General features: G+C 38.6%; 1 protein-coding gene across 5 annotated transcripts in view; it reads left to right on the top strand.

The window, feature by feature from the left end:
• The first annotated feature begins 2,171 nt into the window (after window positions 1–2,171).
• LOC124065653 (regulator of microtubule dynamics protein 2) overlaps window positions 2,172–18,919 on the top strand; it is a 28,253-nt gene continuing 11,505 nt past the window's right edge. The window contains exons 1-5 of one of the 5 annotated variants that reach the window (XM_046401246.1): window positions 2,172–2,289; window positions 5,567–6,021; window positions 15,197–15,374; window positions 15,470–15,572; window positions 16,580–16,640. In XM_046401246.1, coding sequence (XP_046257202.1) covers window positions 5,576–6,021; window positions 15,197–15,374; window positions 15,470–15,572; window positions 16,580–16,640 — 788 coding nt within the window. In that variant the 5' untranslated portion in view covers window positions 2,172–2,289; window positions 5,567–5,575. Of the gene's footprint in view, window positions 2,366–2,408; window positions 2,803–3,403; window positions 3,694–5,566; window positions 6,022–15,196; window positions 15,375–15,469; window positions 15,573–16,579; window positions 16,641–18,919 lie in introns of those variants that run through there. The other 4 variants (XM_046401244.1, XM_046401245.1, XM_046401247.1 and 1 more) reach the window with 4 other exon arrangements.

The following is an 18,919-nucleotide window of genomic DNA, read 5'->3' as shown; positions in this document are numbered from 1 at the left end:
TGTATAAGGTGTATAAGTGTATAAGGACTGATTGTAAGGTTACTGTAAGACGTTCGTGTTTTATATACAGTGCCTTCCTTTTTTGTTTGCCTTCAATGTGGAGGCAGACTATCAGACAGGGGAAACAGGATTTTAATAAGGTAAGTGAGGTGACTGTGCATCTGTGTGTGTGTGTATCATGCTAATGAGTTGTATTCTTACAATCCAGTTCTTGTTTAGCCTCTCTTTCAACAAAGACTGCATTATCAGGAGGAAATACAACAGTAAACAGTGGAAACTTGTCTTGTCTCAAGATAACTTGAATTACCAGTGTAACGCAATAGCAGCGTACTTGAGCTGCTGTGCTGAGAGAACAAATGTAGATGTGGATGAAAGCAGTGTTGTTATTGCAACCCTTTTAAGGTGCTGCACAAAACCAGCTAACGTTATCAGGTTAATTCAAGCCTAAACACAACTGATAACTAGACATCTAAATTGTAGTTGTCATTCATTCATGCAAAATGTCATTTGCAATAATGCACCTTTCTTTTGTGGCAAAGCTATCATATATATATACTGGGGTTTTCGTGTGTAATACACTTCAAGTGAGCACTTCATCCAGCAGTATTTGCTAACAAACAATATGATGGGAACAGAGCTTGTTCTGTCTGATTTTTCCAGTCAGTTAACTTTTTAGAATTTTCTTGTATTCATATTCTGTGACTTTAGATTGTTGTTTTTGTGTGGACCTCGGGAGACTTGTGACCACTTTGTGGAAACTAATAATTCAAATAAACAAAGAGTAAAGACTTGAGATGTAAAGCACAGATAATCAGTTGATAATGAAGATTTCAGTGAGTGTGACTCCTTGACGATGATAAAGAAGCATGATTGTCACAACATAAACATGCAGTAAAAGAGACATTCTTCTTGTGAATAATATTTTTCATCGGATTCTGTTTGGTTTATTTTATCACCCACTTTACAGAATTGTTTCTAGTTTCTAAAAATATGCAGTCAGCTTACAAAAGAATGGTGCAAATTTTTTCTGGTATACCACAGTGTATCAAACTTCATGAAAAATATTCATAAACACCAGATTGTAGTCATAGCCTAATGAAAAGAAGAACTGATTGGCTTCAATTTGGTCAGATGCTGATAACACAGGATCTCCACACAAGTTGAAGAGTTGAAGAACAAGCCTGGGATCAGGGATTGAGATCAAGTTAACCAGTTCTACTGCAGGGTTATTTCAGGGCGTTAGTTGCTATTTCAGCAACAGATGCAGACTTTCAGTAAAACTGGTTTCTTGAAGAGGAAAATTTCTGTGGCCCTTGTTTTTGAAACCATCTGAAGCAGTGAATCATCACTTCAGTGTCAGACAATCAGCTCTGCAGATTCTAAGCGTACTCAAATCAGAGTTGCAAATAGAAGTTGATTAAAGACAGAGCTCAAATACAAAAGTTTCATCAGTCATGGGTTTTCAGTGTTAGCTGTTGCCTTGAAGGGCCTCTCACAATGATATGTTGATATGTTGTTACAGTTTTTGTTTCCTTGGTGACACACCCTAATTCAGTAGCTGGGTCTCCTCAGGATAAGCACACTGAGTTCAGATAGACATCAGTGAAGCAAGTGTGGGCCTATGAGTTGGACTTCCCCAATTCTTCAACAGCTTTATAACTAAGTGATATTGTGTCCTCTGTTACACAACACTTGCTACATCTTTATGACCAAATAAATGTGCAAATCGCAATCGATACAGAAGTTAGTTTTCCTCCCAGTGCTTGTCGTCCTCACAAATAGAAAACACTCCTACAAAACTGACAGGGAACAATTGGGCTTCACACTCTGTGGTCTGTCAGTAGAGTCCTGATAGTGATGCCTTATTTCACTCTGATTTTTCTCCCATGTATTGTTTGACAACTGTAATGGGCTTATTTATGTGCACAAAGCCAAATCTGAGGCTGCCTTTATTTCTTCCTCTATGGGAGCTTGGGCTGATATGTGGTGGGTGGATGAAACGACAGTGTTGACAATATCTGCTTATCTGTTGGTTTTGACCCAATGGGAGTAAGGCCATGGCTGGATGCACCTCCCTTATTGCCTTATCTGCGTCTGCGGGGCCAGCCCAAAAGAACGGCCCAAGCTTTTTTTTTTTTTTTTTTTTTTTTTTTGCACCACCATGCCTCAAGGTTTCAGGTGGGCTTTTTGTTCCCCGTGCAGGCAGAATGCAGGCTGTGGGCTGAGGAACAATACTGTGTTCAGAGAGCAAGGAAGAAACTGCACGTAGCGACCTTCTCATCATATTATGTAAGGGAACTCCCTGTTACCTCTGGTTCCAAAAAAGTCTGGCTTTCTACCTCTCTACAAGAAATAGGCCACTTATGTAAGGAACAAACTTTCACAAAAGTTCATCATGGTCATTGTTGTTTTTTGTCAGATGCAAAGTTTCCACAAACTGTTAACCGTGAACTTGTTTCTATGTACAGATCAACAAGATAAAATGAAGAAGAAAAAAAAACACAAACCTCTGATGAAAGATATGCAAAATAAATAAATAAGATCCAGTTTAAAAATCAGTATCAGTGATCTTGCACCATTAATGGGGTTGTATAACAAGAAAAACCTGAAGTAAATCATTAGTTAACTATTCTAACTTTCCTCCACAGCAAATGACGGGTGTGACATTTGGATAAAACCAGTAAGGAGTACAGGTCCAAGGCTGATGTGATAATACGTGTGTTTAGTAACTTTTTAAGTTTTGGTGCACATTCTGTTCAAACTCACTAAAGGACACAATTCCTGGAGCAGTGAATCATTCAGGTAGGTCTTTGATGAAGCTCATTATTGCAGAACAATGATTGATTGGATTCCAATTTATTTTTGGAATGTGTAAGCTCATGATAAATGACTCACTTTATTGGGAATTGTTCATGCCTTTCCCTACAGCTAGTTTTAAGAAACACTGTCTATGTTGTTATCACTGTTGTATTGAACTTTGCTCACTGATTATTCACTCATATGTTGTGATGATAAGGTTGATGAACTAAGAACTCTTCTCAAAGAATACAATTCTGAGGCCAAAGATAAAAAAGGGTTAAATCTGCCAATAGATTTAATTCACATTTGTGTTACTAAAATTTATAATAATATATTAATAAACTGTGCATACAAAACCTTAATGTGTGCAACCACCAAATGATTCATTTTTGCTTACTAAATTCTGCATTGAGGAGGAAAAATAAATACAAATAATTTTGTTTTTTGCTGTTACACGCATTTAATAACAAATGAGTGATAAGATAAGATAAGATTTATTTGTGAAGCATAAGTCTACATGTGCTGTCGGTGGGTCAGAGGACAAACGTCCAGTGTAACATCGGCAAACAGGAGCTGTACTGTTAATGCAGAATCAGTGATGAACAAGTCAACCCACATGGGAAGCACAACATCAAAAAATACTTTAATATTTTAAGATGCATTAGACTTTAATGCAGACTCTCTGTTCTACAACAGAAGGCAACTGAATTTCACTGGGGATGTATTTGTGCCGAACTCAGAAATAATACATGTGTGGTAGCATTTATATTATGACGTTCCTCGCATAAGGAAGCCCGGAACCTTTGGCGCTTGAGCCCACACGGCATGTTTTGAAGGTTACACCAGTGAGCTGTCAAACTGACAGAAGTGCCTCCTTCTTACCTGTGCAGTAAGGTCTCTGTTGTCAGTTTTGTGTTTATTTATAATAAATGTGTTTATGTAACGGGTTTTTATAATGCTGTTTTGCTGAAAACTTGCAGTGTAATGCATTCTAACTGTTTAACCTTGGCGAGTAACTTTGTTTTGAGTGTTAGCATAACGTTTGTGCCATGACGACTTTTAGCTACCAACAGGACTTTGTCATTGGCAGCTAATTAAAACAAATCATCTTAATAATGAAAATGTGACGCGTGCTCTAGACTCTGGAAGTCATTGGATTTATTAATGTGGTTAGGCTTTGTAGGGCCTGACTGTTCAGGCTGTTGGTTAACACGTTTGCTCGGTGATTAGTATGTCGATCCAATTATCTAAGCTAGTTGGCCAGCCAGCCTTAACGTAAACACTGTGCTGTACATAAATGAGTTTCCAGAGAGTCAGTGACTCAAAACCCGAAGCAGGTCACAGGTGAGATGTTTAGTAAAAGGGTATGGCTACTGTACACACAGCCTTTAGGGAAAACTGTTGTGTACCAATATCTGCTGTTTTTGATATGTTCTTAGCCGTATGCACACATCTATTGCTCCCTTGAACGCCTCAAGGACAAACAAAGGGTAAATGATATTTAAATATAGATAAGAGAATAATGTGCTATTTACAGAGAAGCCACAGGTTTCTGTGTTCCTGTGTTTCACATTGACTTGCCAGACTCTTTAAAACGAGTTCTCTAAGTGTTAGATACTCTGTAAGGTACACATCAGAGGTCACTGTTCTTTTTCCCAGCTGTCGTTTCTACTGTTTTTGTCAGTACGGGTATAATTGAAATAAAACCTAAAACATTTTTCTTGTTTTTGGACTGTGCAATATTAATATTATGCTAGACATCAGCTTACTGTGACCAAAATCTTGTAACTGAGTCAGTGCTAATATTTCACTCTGCATTATTTGATTAGCTGTTCATAATTATGTCCACTTTGGACCTATGAACATAGCACTGTAATACATAATGGCTATCTCAAAATACAACAGTTGAACAGTTGTTAAACTGAACCCGTCATCATTTCATCACCAATCATTTCATATAAGTCAAATATTAACATCAGCTGCTCAAAAGAACAAGCGACAGAAACAAGTAGATCAGTATGTAACAAAGAAATTTAGATGTATTTTTAAACACACAAAATGTGTTGATTAGTTATCTGACAGAAAGTTAATAGACAACAGTTTTGGTAATGAATTATTTGTTTCAGTTATTTAACAGGAGGTAGCGGTGGCTCAGGTGGTAGAGCAGGTAAGACACTGAATCTCCTCCTGCTCCCCAGCCTTTGGGGATGCACACAGAAGTGCTTACCGCTCCAAATGAGGATACCTGCACCAGAAAGGGCATCTGTTGTAAAAAAGCCTATTCCATATACAATATGTGGATCATCAAATGGGTTGGGACTGGTTTGACAGTGAGATGGAAGCCAGTGATCCACTGTGACAAACCCTACATGGAGCGGCTGAAAGTAGGAGAAATAGAAGAGTTTGACATTTGTCTTTAGTCAAACAATAAGTACAATAATCATTTTTCTGGCTCCTCAAATGTGAGGATTTACTAGTTTTCATCAGTGGATATATCTGTGTTTTCTACTATTGATCAGAAAAAGGAAGCATTTTAAGGCATCTTTTTGAGCCCTGGAAAATTATGTCGGGCATTTTTCAATATTTCTAATTTGTCATTGATTTTATATAGAATTTTTTTTTTTTTAAATTGCAAAAATAATTAAATTTGATTATATAAATACTTATGAGTTGTAGTCATGCATTTTTTCAACTGACATTATTCAATTTCATGTAATGTAATGTAATCATGTAATTTAAAACTTGTTTTTTCTGTCATTTTCTTCAGTCCTGCAGGATGTCTCAGGCAGACAGCAAGGTGCTGGTTCTGGGAGCGTTGGCTGGAGTAGCTGGCATCAGTCTGGCTGTGGTGTGTTACCAGGGATTTAGGTCAAGACGAAGAAACTCCTGCCCAGGGTTCTACCTCAATCGCACTAATGAACAGGGGAATGGCATCATGTTAGTGGACGGGCCAGGTCTTTCGTCAGGTCAGGCTGAGGTGCTGGATCGCCTTGAGGCCCTGATCCGGTGTGTGTCCGAGCTGAAGGATGAGATGAAGTCGTTGAAGAATGCTCTGCCGACGCTGCAGGATCATGTCAGGGAGGAGCTGCGAGGACGTGATGAGGCGCGTCGAGCCAGCTCTCTCCACAGGACTACACCGACACGAAGGAAAAGGGCCGCAGCTACCCTCACTGGGGCCAGAGCTGGGGGTCGAAGCTCGGAGGAAGCGGAGAGTGAGGGAGGGTGAGTACTTTAACAGCTTGGAGATTAGACGTTGGTCCTGCCATACTGCACTCACAAAAGATTTCCAAATTATCCACAGTCACTTTTGTCATTCTATAACATGTTTTCCTAAATTTCCCTGCTCCAAGCAAGCCACAAGAGTCATACTGCTGTCCCTTTTTCCTCACCCCTCACGCAGATCTTAACTACTTTATTTGAACCTAACAATTGCATTGCAATTTTATAGGATTACGCATACGCACAATAACACAAACTGTGAACAGATGTTAAACTGAACACACACACACTCACACACTGTCCCCTGTCTAACTGGCAAACCAAACATTAATTTGACACAGCGGACCTTTGATCAGAAGTAGAAGTTCAGATCATTGCTCCCATGACAATTATTAATTTACCAGAACAACTTGTGTACAAAGTGCAATATCCTCATCACGTTTTCCATCTGTTTGTACAGTAATTGCACACTGTTCCATGCATGAATATATATATAGTTTGTCCAAATTTTACATGTACTCTCCATGCTATTAAGGAGTCCCTAATGCATGTGCATAAAGTTGTAAGTGTGTTACAACCTTACACAAAGGATTCCTGCAAAGATACACCTTTTTCTTAAAGAATGTTTCTTTTTCCAGAAATACATGACAAATTGCTTACGCTAATGCCGCCAGACTCCATTTACAGAGTAGTTTATTGCAAGCAATACAGTGTGTTGAGTCAGAATATTTTTACATCTTATACATACACATACATATATTTATATTATATTTTGCCCCGATGAGTTAGTGAGTTTTGTAACAGTGGAAAGATGACAAGACAGATCAGTTTCAAAAATTGCTGTCTGCCTTAACACTTCAGAATTGGGACCTCCAGTGATCAGTTACTTATTTCTTACAAGTATGAACATTTGTTTTACTGTGCATATAGATATGTATGTATATAGTGTACATAGAAATATAAGCACACATATGACTTTTGTAAAGGCCTGATTTTTCTTATTTAGATGTGTAGTTAATGAAGTTAACATCATAGATTTAAAAGGGTTATAAATTAAATTCAGATTTGAAAAGCAGATTTGACACTGGATTTAAATTTGATATAATGCTGTAAAACCTCAACAGTACAGCACAATTATCAGCCTCTAAAATAACAACCTAAAAGCAGTTTCACCGATGCGTCCCTGCCTTTAGGTTGTTTGGTCCCATGTACATCCAATATGTCCAAATTCCTTTATAATCTCTCCAATCTCTGGATCTCATGCACATTATATGTTTGACCTCCAAAAGACATGCGTCAGTGTTACTTCACAAATACAATATATTTTTAGGAAAATTATATTCTCACTTTCACTGCTGTTTCTTTTAAATAAGACCTATTTGGTAAAAAGTCAAAGGAACTTGTATGGTGTGTTGTTAGTGAAAGTTGTTGCTCTGCAAAGGTGGATTTTAACAGATTGAAAGTAGGCTTTGGTTTACTGTCAACCTGTAAGCTCTTCAGATTTGAACTTAGATCAGTAATACCTTAGATCAGTGTGTGAAGTGTTAAGACTAATTTAATGCGTCATTTTGTGTGCTTAACATTTTCACTTTAAAATTTACAAGATCTTACAAGATTTAATTTAAATTGTCATGGCCATCACATGTTATATTGACACATGGATGGATTAACTGCTGAGTTTGTAATGATTAGAATCAGTGTCATCACTGCGTAGTTTGTCCAGCAGACCTCATATAACAGCTGAGCAGATGTTTGTGTTTCTCTCTAAAGTATTAATTTTTGATACATTCTTCTGATCACAAAAATAATTTCCATTAGTTATATTAATATTGGCCAATTTATTAAGATAACAATCTTTTTTCTGCAAATGATCAATATCTGCATCGGCCCTAAAATTTCAACAGGCTCTAGTAATTCCTTAATGTGAACAGTTCCAAATATTTCAGGAGGTGTTAAAATATATATAATAAAATATAAATAATAAAATATAAATTGATTTCAGGTTCATTTCTACTCTAACGGCTTTATTTGTTGATCAGTATGTCAGTAAACACTCTTGTGGCCCTCCTCCTGTACTGGTTAAACTCACTGGTTTGTTTTATGTGCTGAATTATAGTTATGACAGTAGGTACATTTGCCTTTGGCGCTGCAGAGTACAGCACACTGATCAAGTACCACATGCCCAGTCATCCACCTCTACCCTCAGCCAAGTGCTTTGAACTCATGCCAGTCTTTGGTTAACATAAACAACAGATGTGTTCCCTCTGAATGGACTATCATTTTAAATCTCATCTCATAAAAAATAAATATCAACAGTTCAACAGTGATGATTAAGTGAAGGCTTTAGTGCTTTCAGTTGTCAGGCAGACTTTTAAGTTTTTCTTGGATACGACTGAAAATATTTTAAACACGTGATTAAGAAATTGTACTGAATCATGGAACGCCTAGTTTTGATGTTGTACCAAATTGTAAATTTTTCAAGGATGTCGTTGGAAATATTGTCTTACTAAACCTAGAATGACCTATGCTTCATTTCTGTAGGAAGTTGAGTATTTGAAGCACCAAGAAGACACCATAACACTGGCACTCGCAATGATTGATCAATTGCCTTGAAACCATTTGTTTTTACAGCTACGATAACATCAAGTACGCCAAGCGAAGATCTCGTGCATCCTGGATAATTAATCAGTGGTGTGTTTTACTGTCTCTGTCCTCTAAGGATGGCATTCCACGCAAAGGTTGGGTTCGAGTGTTAAGCCAGTGTCAGTTGTTATATAATGTTTGAGATTTGGTAATTCAGATGCAACAAGATACATGTGTCCATAAACATACTATATTTTTTAAGAAAGATGAATTAGAAACATTTTAGGAGTTCTGTTTACTTGATAAAATGTGCGACACAGTGACCTAGAAGCGGGACGAAAGTGACCGATATCACTCAAATCATTTCAAGCCCAAGTATGTTGGTTGGCATTGGAAGTGAAACGAACATAGACAGGTAATGACACCATATCATGTCTTCTTTCGTAATGGATAAACTTTTCAGGTCACCCTACCTCTACTTATGTTACCAATTTCCTCCTTGTTGTCCAGAGCGGTCGATGGAAGTATAAGACTGCCCTCTAGCAGATGTGGTTCACAGGTTTTGAGTGACAGTCATCGGCCGCATCAAAGTGCTCTTAATTACAGCCCAAGTTATTATGCCTTTAAAAGAAATCACATCTCACACACACCTCCCATAATTAAAGAGCCTTTTGCTGCCGCTCTGTTATTTATAAGGGTAGAGGGTGTGTGGAATAGTGGGAAGGGTGCAGTGAAGAAATTTCAGCCCCTTAGGGAATGTGAAGTGTTCCCTGGAGGAGCCAGCTTACACCCGTGATCCTCACATCCGATAAAATGGTTCCCCATGTATGTTCAGCTGGCTGGGAATTGTTTTGAGCACAATATCTCCACACAGTATCCTTGTAAGAACCATGATGTTGATGTAGATGATTTTCGGCAATAGCATGTCTGTTGTAAAGCCTTAGGAATACATTTAACATCAGAAAGATTAGTGCATGTATTGCTTGGTGCTAAATGCAAGTTCGCAAAGATCTCAGTTCAGCATTTTACTGCCTCAAAAACCAGAAGAAGGCATGTCTAGGTGTTGCGTGCAGATCTCTTCTAGTAACAATCAACAAGTTATTTGATAAATTATAGAAAAATCCTCAATTATGTTGTTTACTGAACCTAAGTAAATGAAGGCTTAACTAGAGCAGCAAATTTCCAACAGGGGGCATCATACAAGTATGAACAGGGCCTTCAACAAGCTGCAGGACATGATAGATGCACAGCATGAAGAGGTAAAGGCAGGTGTTTAAATCCTTCTGGAGCTGATTGCTCAAGCAAGCTTATTGGATTTCTAACATTTGCGTTGAAATGTTTTTTTCTAGTTGCATAGTAGCAGTTGGTTAATAAGAAATATATTATTTTTCTAAATCGACTTTGTCCTGTGTGTTTGTCAGACATAGGCATATTGTCTTATGAGACAGTCTAGCTCCATCATGAGTCCGCGTAAGGATGCACTTCCTCTGTTGAAAAGTTTACAAGTGACAGAACAATTAGTGTGACATATTGTCAAAATTATGGAACAGGGTTTATGCCGATCAAAACAGGGGAACGTGTAAACCCAGTCTCTCGAAGGTTGCAAGTTCCAGCTGTTTATTCACTCATGTGTCATGACGGCTTCCTCAGAGCTACCTCTCTGCAAGAAAGGAGACCCATCAATCACCCTGTCTGTGTGCCAGGCTGTCAGAGGCCTCATTTAAAAGTGTCTTGTAGGAACTTGTAATTTCTTGAACAGTTCCCACTGAGTTTATTCACACCATGTTGCTGTAGCTCAAGGATATTACCATTTCTTTTTTTCCTTTGCGAAAAAAAAAAGCATTTATGATATTGGATAGTTGTTGATTTAAGCAGATTTAAGCGGGAATTTTGTTTAGTGACGGGCAAGCCTGTTCAGCGCACAAATGTTTAGAAAGAGAAAAAGGAGCTTATTGTCTGCTTTGTGATTAAAGGCTTTAGTTTAACTTCCCTGTGACATCATGGTACGTGCTGCTCCACAGCTGTCCATATCTAAGACATTCATGTCTATATCCTCAGATTCATACTTCACTGAAAGGCCAAACAAACACATTTATTGAATTGCATACAGTGTATACCTTGCACACCTAGCAGACATGTTCAGCTGTCTGATGTGTATGTGTCACTCGGTTGAGTTTGCTTCTGACCACCCACATCATCCCAGTTATGCAGGCCAGTGCTGGATTTTCTGTTATTCTGCAGTGCAAAAAGATCCTTCACATAAACTTTGAGATCTGTGAAATGTTGATGTTGCCTTTTTTTGTGATACATTAAAGCTGCTATAATCAGTATTTTGTTATCATAACAGCAAATCTTGTTTATATTTTTAATATTCAGTCAATTATATTTTTTTACACTTATATTCAGTCTGTCTGTAACTTCCTCCATAGGATAATTCTTGAACTGATAGCATCTCCACTGCATTCACTGTACTGTGTCTGAGTGACAGCACTCTCCAATTGTTTGTTTACTTGTTTTTGTATGTTTGATATGTGATTCTTTAAATTTGAGTCAACTTTAAATATATAGTTAAAAATATAGTTGTTATGTGTGTTTTGGTTTGCATTGGTGTTCCCCTTATACATAGTCACCGGATGCCTTAAATTTCCTTTGGGATCAATAAAATATTTCTCTGTCTATCTAGATGACACAACTGCTTCCATGTGACATGGGCTACTCTTAATGATGAGCAGTTTCATCTGATTCTGCAGTTCCCCCCAGCTGTACAGAGCACTTTAGCATCTATTAGCTAATGGTTTTGGTTTTTTGGTCTACAACTTTACTGTTTTGGTTCACTCTCACCACTCTCAAAGTGTTGTTTTCATCTGCTGCTTTATGAACAAGATGGACTTTTTAGTGTCGCTTGAAGATATTGACATAATAGAACATATTATTACCATGGTTACAGGATTAAATGTATCTTCAGTTCACTCTCACCAGCCATGACTCCATTTCTTTTACTTTGCTTTTCTGTCTCTTACTCGTTTCTTAAGTAGCATTCTCTGTTCAGTAGGTGTCACCCTACTTTCCATTCAGATGGATTTGATTTCCTTTTGGCAAAATTACAAGCCAAACATCACTGTTGTGAAGGTGTGTGCAATTGTTCCAATTGTTTCTTCCTCCTGCTATTTTAGGAACAAAGTGCTATTTATGGTTGGACATGCAGGTTGAATTATTGCATTCATTGACTTGTAGTATAATCATGAGTCAGTGAAACATGGAATATATTTCACCCACATCTGTACTATTTATAAAGATTGGGTGACATTTAAAACAGCACTGGTTTTAGCAAGGTGGCTCAACAGCTGATCAGTGAGAATTAACATCCAAAGAGTCATTCCCTGCCCAGCCTTTGGAAAGGCTAAAGAATAAATAACTGGACTCTCTCCAGTCAGTCTGTCATTGTTGTAGAGCAGGCTTTCACTGGTCCTGTCACCACAGCTACACAGACTGAATAAGCGGGGCTGCGTGTTCCAAGGCCTGGTGATGTTGGGATGGTAACTCGGGTTTGTTTTGAAAGGTGTAACCGCAGAGACTGCCATTGCTAAGCTCTATTGAGAGAGCCCTTCATTTCCCCTTGGAGTCTGTACGCTGGATGGCTGATCTCTTCTAATGAGATCACAGCTTGTTGAAAGTGAAGGTTAAAGCTTTCAAACTTTACATAGCACATAGAGTGTTACAAGGGTTAACAGAGAATGGGTAGATGTACTGGTTCTTGTGAATACAAAGTGAAAGGTAAAACTATTTACTGATTTTGGTACTGACTTGATATAACAGTTATTCAGCTTCTAAAATATGAGTGTTTGTTATTTTTTGTGTTTAAAAATCTTTGACTTTTTGATTCCATTTTGGAGGCACTCTCTAGCCATGGGACTGTGGAACTTTGTTCATTTTTCACAATTATCTCAAATGATAAACTGAAAAAAATAATCGACAGATTATTTGATAATGAAAATGATTAGTTGAGGCCCTACTCCATATATCTTCTCTTGTTTGATCAGCAGTGAACAAAAAGATTTACAGCAATATCGATCAGAGAAAAGCAAACATCTGCTACTTTGACTTGTTTCAGTAGTTCAAATTAATGTCTAAAGGATCCAGAGGTGTTAATGACATTGACTTATTTATTTGTGGGGGGCAGGTGTAATTTTTTTCATGTAAGAGAAAGTATTGAATGCTTCTTTTATTTTGCTCTTGCAAACTGAATTTTTCTGCAGAAAATATTACAACTTGTCATGTGTGTCATAAGGGCCTGCTGGTCCTAGTCAGTGTTGAAATGCTAATGACAGTATTTAGACTTGCTCTTTCAGAGCTATGCAATGCTGGTAACATTACAAGGATAATAATGGTTCCTTCTCAAACACACAGTATATATACTACATAAACACACAGAAATACAAATAGATCTTTAGCTTCTTTTTTTCTTCAACTCAAGTTATTCATGAGCTGTGGAATGGCGTGACAGGAATGCGCTGATCACTCAGTACTCTGCTGCCTGTCTCTTCAGCTCTACTGAGTAAATAACTGCAGAGGGAGGGAAAATGGACTGCTGAATGAATAAAAGGACAAGAGGATGAATGAATTAGGGAATGAATGAATGACACAAGTTCAATAATTTAACTGTCTTGCCAGAGTTAAAAATCAGCTCTGTTTGTTGTATTTTGCTGGCAGACAATAAAAAGAAGACCACAACAGTCAGAGTAAACACATGGCACACCCAATTTGGATGCATTGGCCAATAAATGGTTTGAGCCTTGTCTGCAGGTTTGAGGGTTTACTCGGGGGTTAGTCGAGAGAGGGGGATTGTAGAACGGCTTTGCACACTATCTCAAAATGATGGTATAAAAACAGATGGAGATTAAAGTCTAGTTTCTCTAGCAGTTACAGTAATTCTCCATTTCATACTAAGTTTCTGGATTTGAATGACGCACAATCGTATGGGTCACAGAATTCTCAGTTTATGACACTAGATGTCTCAAAATATTGCAACTGCTAGCCAGTGCTTTTGTCAAAACTCACATTAGTTGGTTTTAGAAATGACAATCTTGAACTAAATTGTTCTGAACTGAGATCTTTGCAAACTTGCATTTAGCACCAAGCAATACATGCACTAATCTTTCTGATGTTAAATGTATTCCTAAGGCTTTGCAACAGACATGCTATTGCCGAAAACCATTCAGTCTTCAGTCTCAGCCAACTCTTGGGTGGAAATCTAAATGGTCCACTGTGTTCACCCGCAAGACGCTAGCTTTGTCTGTGTGCTATGTGCTGCCTGGTGCTCAGCAGAAAGCCATGATCTGAAATGGTACATTTTCAGGTCACAAAAGGGAGACAGTGAGCCGAAATAAAATAGAGTGCTTCATAGCTGTGTGAGTTTGTCACACTGAGCCACACCTTCCACATACACTTAGTCTATATTCAGTAATTTTGTTAGTATTAAATATAGATTTTGAAAGCAGATTTGTTGTCATTTAAAGTAGAGTGCAGTTGATGGTAAGAGACAATATAATGCTGTATTCTGTAAAAGGGGGCATAATTCCATCATCTCTGCACACCATTGTGGCCTCAGTCGTGCTGTTGACTTTGTCAGCTGAGATGCGTTATTCCTGACAGTTCCCTCCTTGACTGCAGCTGAAATGCCCTCATGTTACTCCTGTAATCACACCACTCTCAGCTGAAGGTGTGTGTTGTGGGGTGGAGACAGGAAGCAGCCTCTGGTGCGAGGCACCTGTTGGGTCCACAGTGTTGCTGTCTGTGGCCCGCTCTGACACATCCCTCCAGAACCATGGCTCACTGCCCAAAATATTCCCTTAACCACCAATGACGCACATGGAGCTGCTGCCAACACTTAATAGAGGTTTTTCATATTTTCACCTTTGTTTGTGTCTTTCATTCTTGCCTGTACCGTAGGTATAGCAATTTTTTCTTTCTTTACTGCTGCTTCTTAAGTGTTAGCTTAGGGTGTTGGTACCTTTACACTACTTAAAAGCGCACTATAAAACATCAAATGTGAGTGTTGCGTGCCTCACCCTGAAAAACAAGTCTCCTTCTGTTTGTGTAAAAGCCTTCAGGTATACACGTTCAGACTTCGAGAGTTTCTTAACAGCTAGCATTTATTAAGTGGCTCACTTATGTAAACAAACCCTGTGCCATTTGTGTGTAAACAGGCAGCAAAGATTGATCCTTTATAATCAACACCTGGCAGAAAACTGATTGTAAAAATGCTTAAGACAGGATTGATTGATGTAACAAACTCCTTGGCTGAGGTGTTTTCATCTTACCTCACAAGTCGAAGATGGCTTTTACATTGAGTTACTAGGACACAGGCCGTCTTCTTATAGCTGGAAACTTTTGGACACTTTATTCCTGACGCCATGTTGAACATCTTGCTGATGGCAGGATGGAGACAGTCTAGCCTGATGATTGAAACCACCCAGGTTTTGGTTCAGCTTTCTAATCCACATCAGTAAAGTTTAATTGCACATGCTGACAGCTAACTGAAGCTACACCTTTTCTTTATACCAACGCTTTGTTCTCTGTTTGTTTGTGCTTTCAGGTATATGACTGCACTGACAGACTCTGAGGAAGAAGAGCTGAGTGATGCAGAACAGAGAGATGAAGAACAACCTGCAGACAAGTTATCTGCCCTCCTTGAGAGGATCGACTGTTTGCATCAGGGCACTGAATCTGACAAAAGGGAAAGTCTCAACATCCTTTTGGAGCTGAGAGAGGAGGTGTGTAACTCCCTGCATACATTCAGCTGATGGATTTTAGTAATCCTGTCACTCAACACAAACAGTGTGTCTTAACATTTGATGTGCTTTGGTAGTTTGGACAGAACTCAGCATTTCTTTGGCGGCTAACGCGAGCATACTGCGATGTTCATGACATCAGCTCCACGCTGGAGGAGAAGAAGACCCATGCAGAAACTGGTAATCTACTAAACCTTGTGTTATACCCTCACTTTTGCCGGGCAACCCACTCTGGATGTGAGTTGCTATAATGTTATAACCATGGTGTTATACTGAGCAAACCTCCAACAGTCAGTGTTGGAGACCCAACACATGGTACAGCACCACAAAACCCAAATCCATGCAAGTCTGTATCCCTGCAATGACCTCAGTTATTTTGACTTCTTGGCCCTTAGTGGATTGCTGGAGCAGAATCTATGTTTGTCAACTTACAAATTGTCTGTGGTAACAGTATACAATGAATGAGATGATGTTATGATGGTAACTACAAGAGAAATCTTGGCGAAATCTAGGACAACATTTACCTTATTGTATCACACACAAACACTTCTGATTCAAAAAAAAAAGGAAACAAGAAAAAAAAACATGTTTGGAACATTCCACAGGTAAACAGGTTCATTGGTAACAGGTGATAGCATCATGACTGGGTGTGAAAATTGGCATCACTGAAAAGGCTCAGTTGTTCACAAGCAATGATGGGGTGAGGTTTTTGTTACGTGATGGTATTTTGGATATTACTACTGTTTCTCTGTAATCCTTCCTTATCAAAGGACCTCTAATCAGAGCCGACCATGTGCTTCCTGCAAGGACACCTGAGTCAAAGCATTTGGCATTGCTAGAGATTTGGATATTTAAAGCAACATGTTTAACATTCATTTAAATATTAATAGTGCAAATGGAATGAGACTTTTTCCACCGTGTGATGAAGAATTTGCAAGTGAGCTTTCTTCACGGATTGCTTTTCATATCACTTCTGTTTTTACCGCTTTAATCCAATGCCCAGTGATGTTTCTTGATTTGTCTGTATCCTGTTGTGTTTTCTCAGTCAACACGCTTCTTGACTCCACTAATCCATGCTCTCTTCTTCTGTCGTGTGAACAAGAGCGTCCGGTATGAACTGCCTGTGTTGACTTTGTGTATCACTACAGCATCATTCTCTCTCTCTGTCTGTCTTTTTTTCCTCTTAGGGAAGAAAGTTGGTGAGGAGGCAGTGAGCCTGAACCCTACATGTGCTGAAAGTCATCAGTGGTAGGTTTGAGTTGTTACCCTCCTTCCACATTTCATCAGGTACAAGCTAATTTTTGTTCTGTCCAGTAAGGTCTTTACAGCTGGAAGTCTATAAAAGATATTGAACTGCTGTCATTGCCTCCCATTATTTGAATCACATGTGGTTGAATTCTAATTCTTTTTCAGTAAATGCAATGAGGTAGAATGAAAGCATAAACACAGGGACTTTCCACAGATGAGAGGTTTTGAGGTCTCTGTCCTTTTGAGTGACACGTCAGCCTCAAGCAACCGTTTGAAGTGTTTGAATGGATGTTTGACTCAGGCCTCTCTGAGGGGATTTTAGTAAATTTAACTTGAATGAATCCAGAGGAAAATCTCAGAAAACCCACGGAGGTAAAAGAGAGAGTGACTTAAATACATGTTTGAATGATGTAATTTAACTTCTTGAAAGAAAAGGTGCCGATAAAATTATATATTTTGGTTGGTTTGGTTTTCAGCAATTCTTTGCTGAATGCTTGGAGTCATGCATCTTTGTCACCCTTTTGTATCTTTAAAAGAGTGGCTGAATTTAAAAAATGCATTACATTTTGTTTCAGCCATTTGATGCTAGTGGATGTTTCAAATGGCCAATAATTCTCTCTCTGAGTGGTCCTTGGTGTAACCACGAGTTAAGTGGAATCTAGCTGCCACAGGTCATTCTTAGACAAAGGATCCTCTCCCCTTGTATACCTCCCTGGTTGCTCCATGACTCAGGGAAAAATTCCCTTGCTTTTAGTTAGTTGTTCAGAGTGGGTCTGATGACATGTATCCCATTTGTATTTGTGCAGGCCCTAGTGGTGCATTCCTCTTCTGAAACACTGCTCATGTCAAAACTTGACTGCTGATCACACATGGAATTCATGACTGGAATAGAGAAATAAAGATTGCACCAGGCGCAGCTCTCAGATCAACTTGCAAATGCTGGGATTTGAACACTGCTTCGGATACAGCTGCAATAAAATGATGCAAAGCCCCTTTTATTAACTAATGTTCAACACTGAGCCATGAGCATATATGAATACCACACAGTAATATGTGCCTGTTTATATAACACTAACAGTTTTACCAGTTTATGTATTTGTTACCATCAATTCCATTAGTTGAATTAGTTTCCTATGTAATTGAAACCATGTGGTTAGTCTTTGACTAACAGACCCAAACCGTCTGCTCAGTCCAGCAGCCCTGTTTGCTCTGTTCGTTAGGGAATAATTAGCATTAGCTCATGCACATACCGCAGCACTCGAGACATCAAGTGAAGTAGAAGGCCGTGTTTGTTTAGTTAATTAAGAGCAACAGCTTTAAAAAAGCTTAATGCTTAATCCTATATCCACTAATGGAATTTGTAAGATTCTTAAGCTGAGCAGAAACACTGCCTAAATGGAATGGACAGAGCAAAGTAGGTAAAGCCACACACTGCGAGAAAGGAGGAGGCAGGGACTGGGGACGGTGCCAGGCGGTGTTGCAAGGAAGTTTATGTCTGAGGTAACTGTTTACTTAGCGTACCAATGCCGTGAGAAAACTTGTCACCTGTTTTCCTGAATGCTGCCCAGCTTGTCACAGTTTGGCAGATGTTGTTTAGATGCTTTGCCAGTCAGTTCCTGCTCTGCCACTGAAACTCTTTACAGAGGCTAAGTAGCCAAAGTGCATGAATGGCTTTTTCGACGTAACCTATCTACACTAATCTAACTCTTTAACTCAACTCTGTTAGAGGTTGGAATTGATTCAAATGAATGCTGAATACTTTACTGACTATGAAATTTGTTCTCATCATTTATAACTTATAGTTTTGTAACAGCTTTTCTGGATCTGGGTAAATACATGCACAAATAAAAATGATGCAGGCACCACTGAAATTCGCATGCAAAACACTGGTGAAATATATAGCATTTCAGCGAATGATAGGCACGACAAAATATTATTGCAATTGCAAAATGAAGATATGCATTTGGATTTTGTCATCAGCACAAAGACTTTGACAGTGGAACTGCTGTATACTGTGTGCTATAAGTTACAGAGAGGGACAGAGCTTTTGAATCTCGACTTTCCAGTTTAATGAGAAAATGAAAAATGAGGCCACAGGCTCATCCCTTGTTTTCGTGGTACAGCCTTTAAAAGAGTCTCAGATTACTGATCATGATCTCTAAAACAGAATATTATACAATTGTAATTTCCACCAAATAAGTTTTTTTTTCTTTGTGGATATTTAATGAAAAATTTTTTGGATGTACAAAATAGAAACTGGAGCCAGTAAACCAAAGCAG

This window comes from Scatophagus argus, chromosome 10 (assembly GCF_020382885.2).
Source record: "Scatophagus argus isolate fScaArg1 chromosome 10, fScaArg1.pri, whole genome shotgun sequence".
NCBI classification, from domain to species: Eukaryota; Metazoa; Chordata; class Actinopteri; family Scatophagidae; genus Scatophagus; species Scatophagus argus.
Note: the sequence above shows the minus strand (reverse complement) of the source record. Positions and strands in the feature narration are given on the sequence as shown.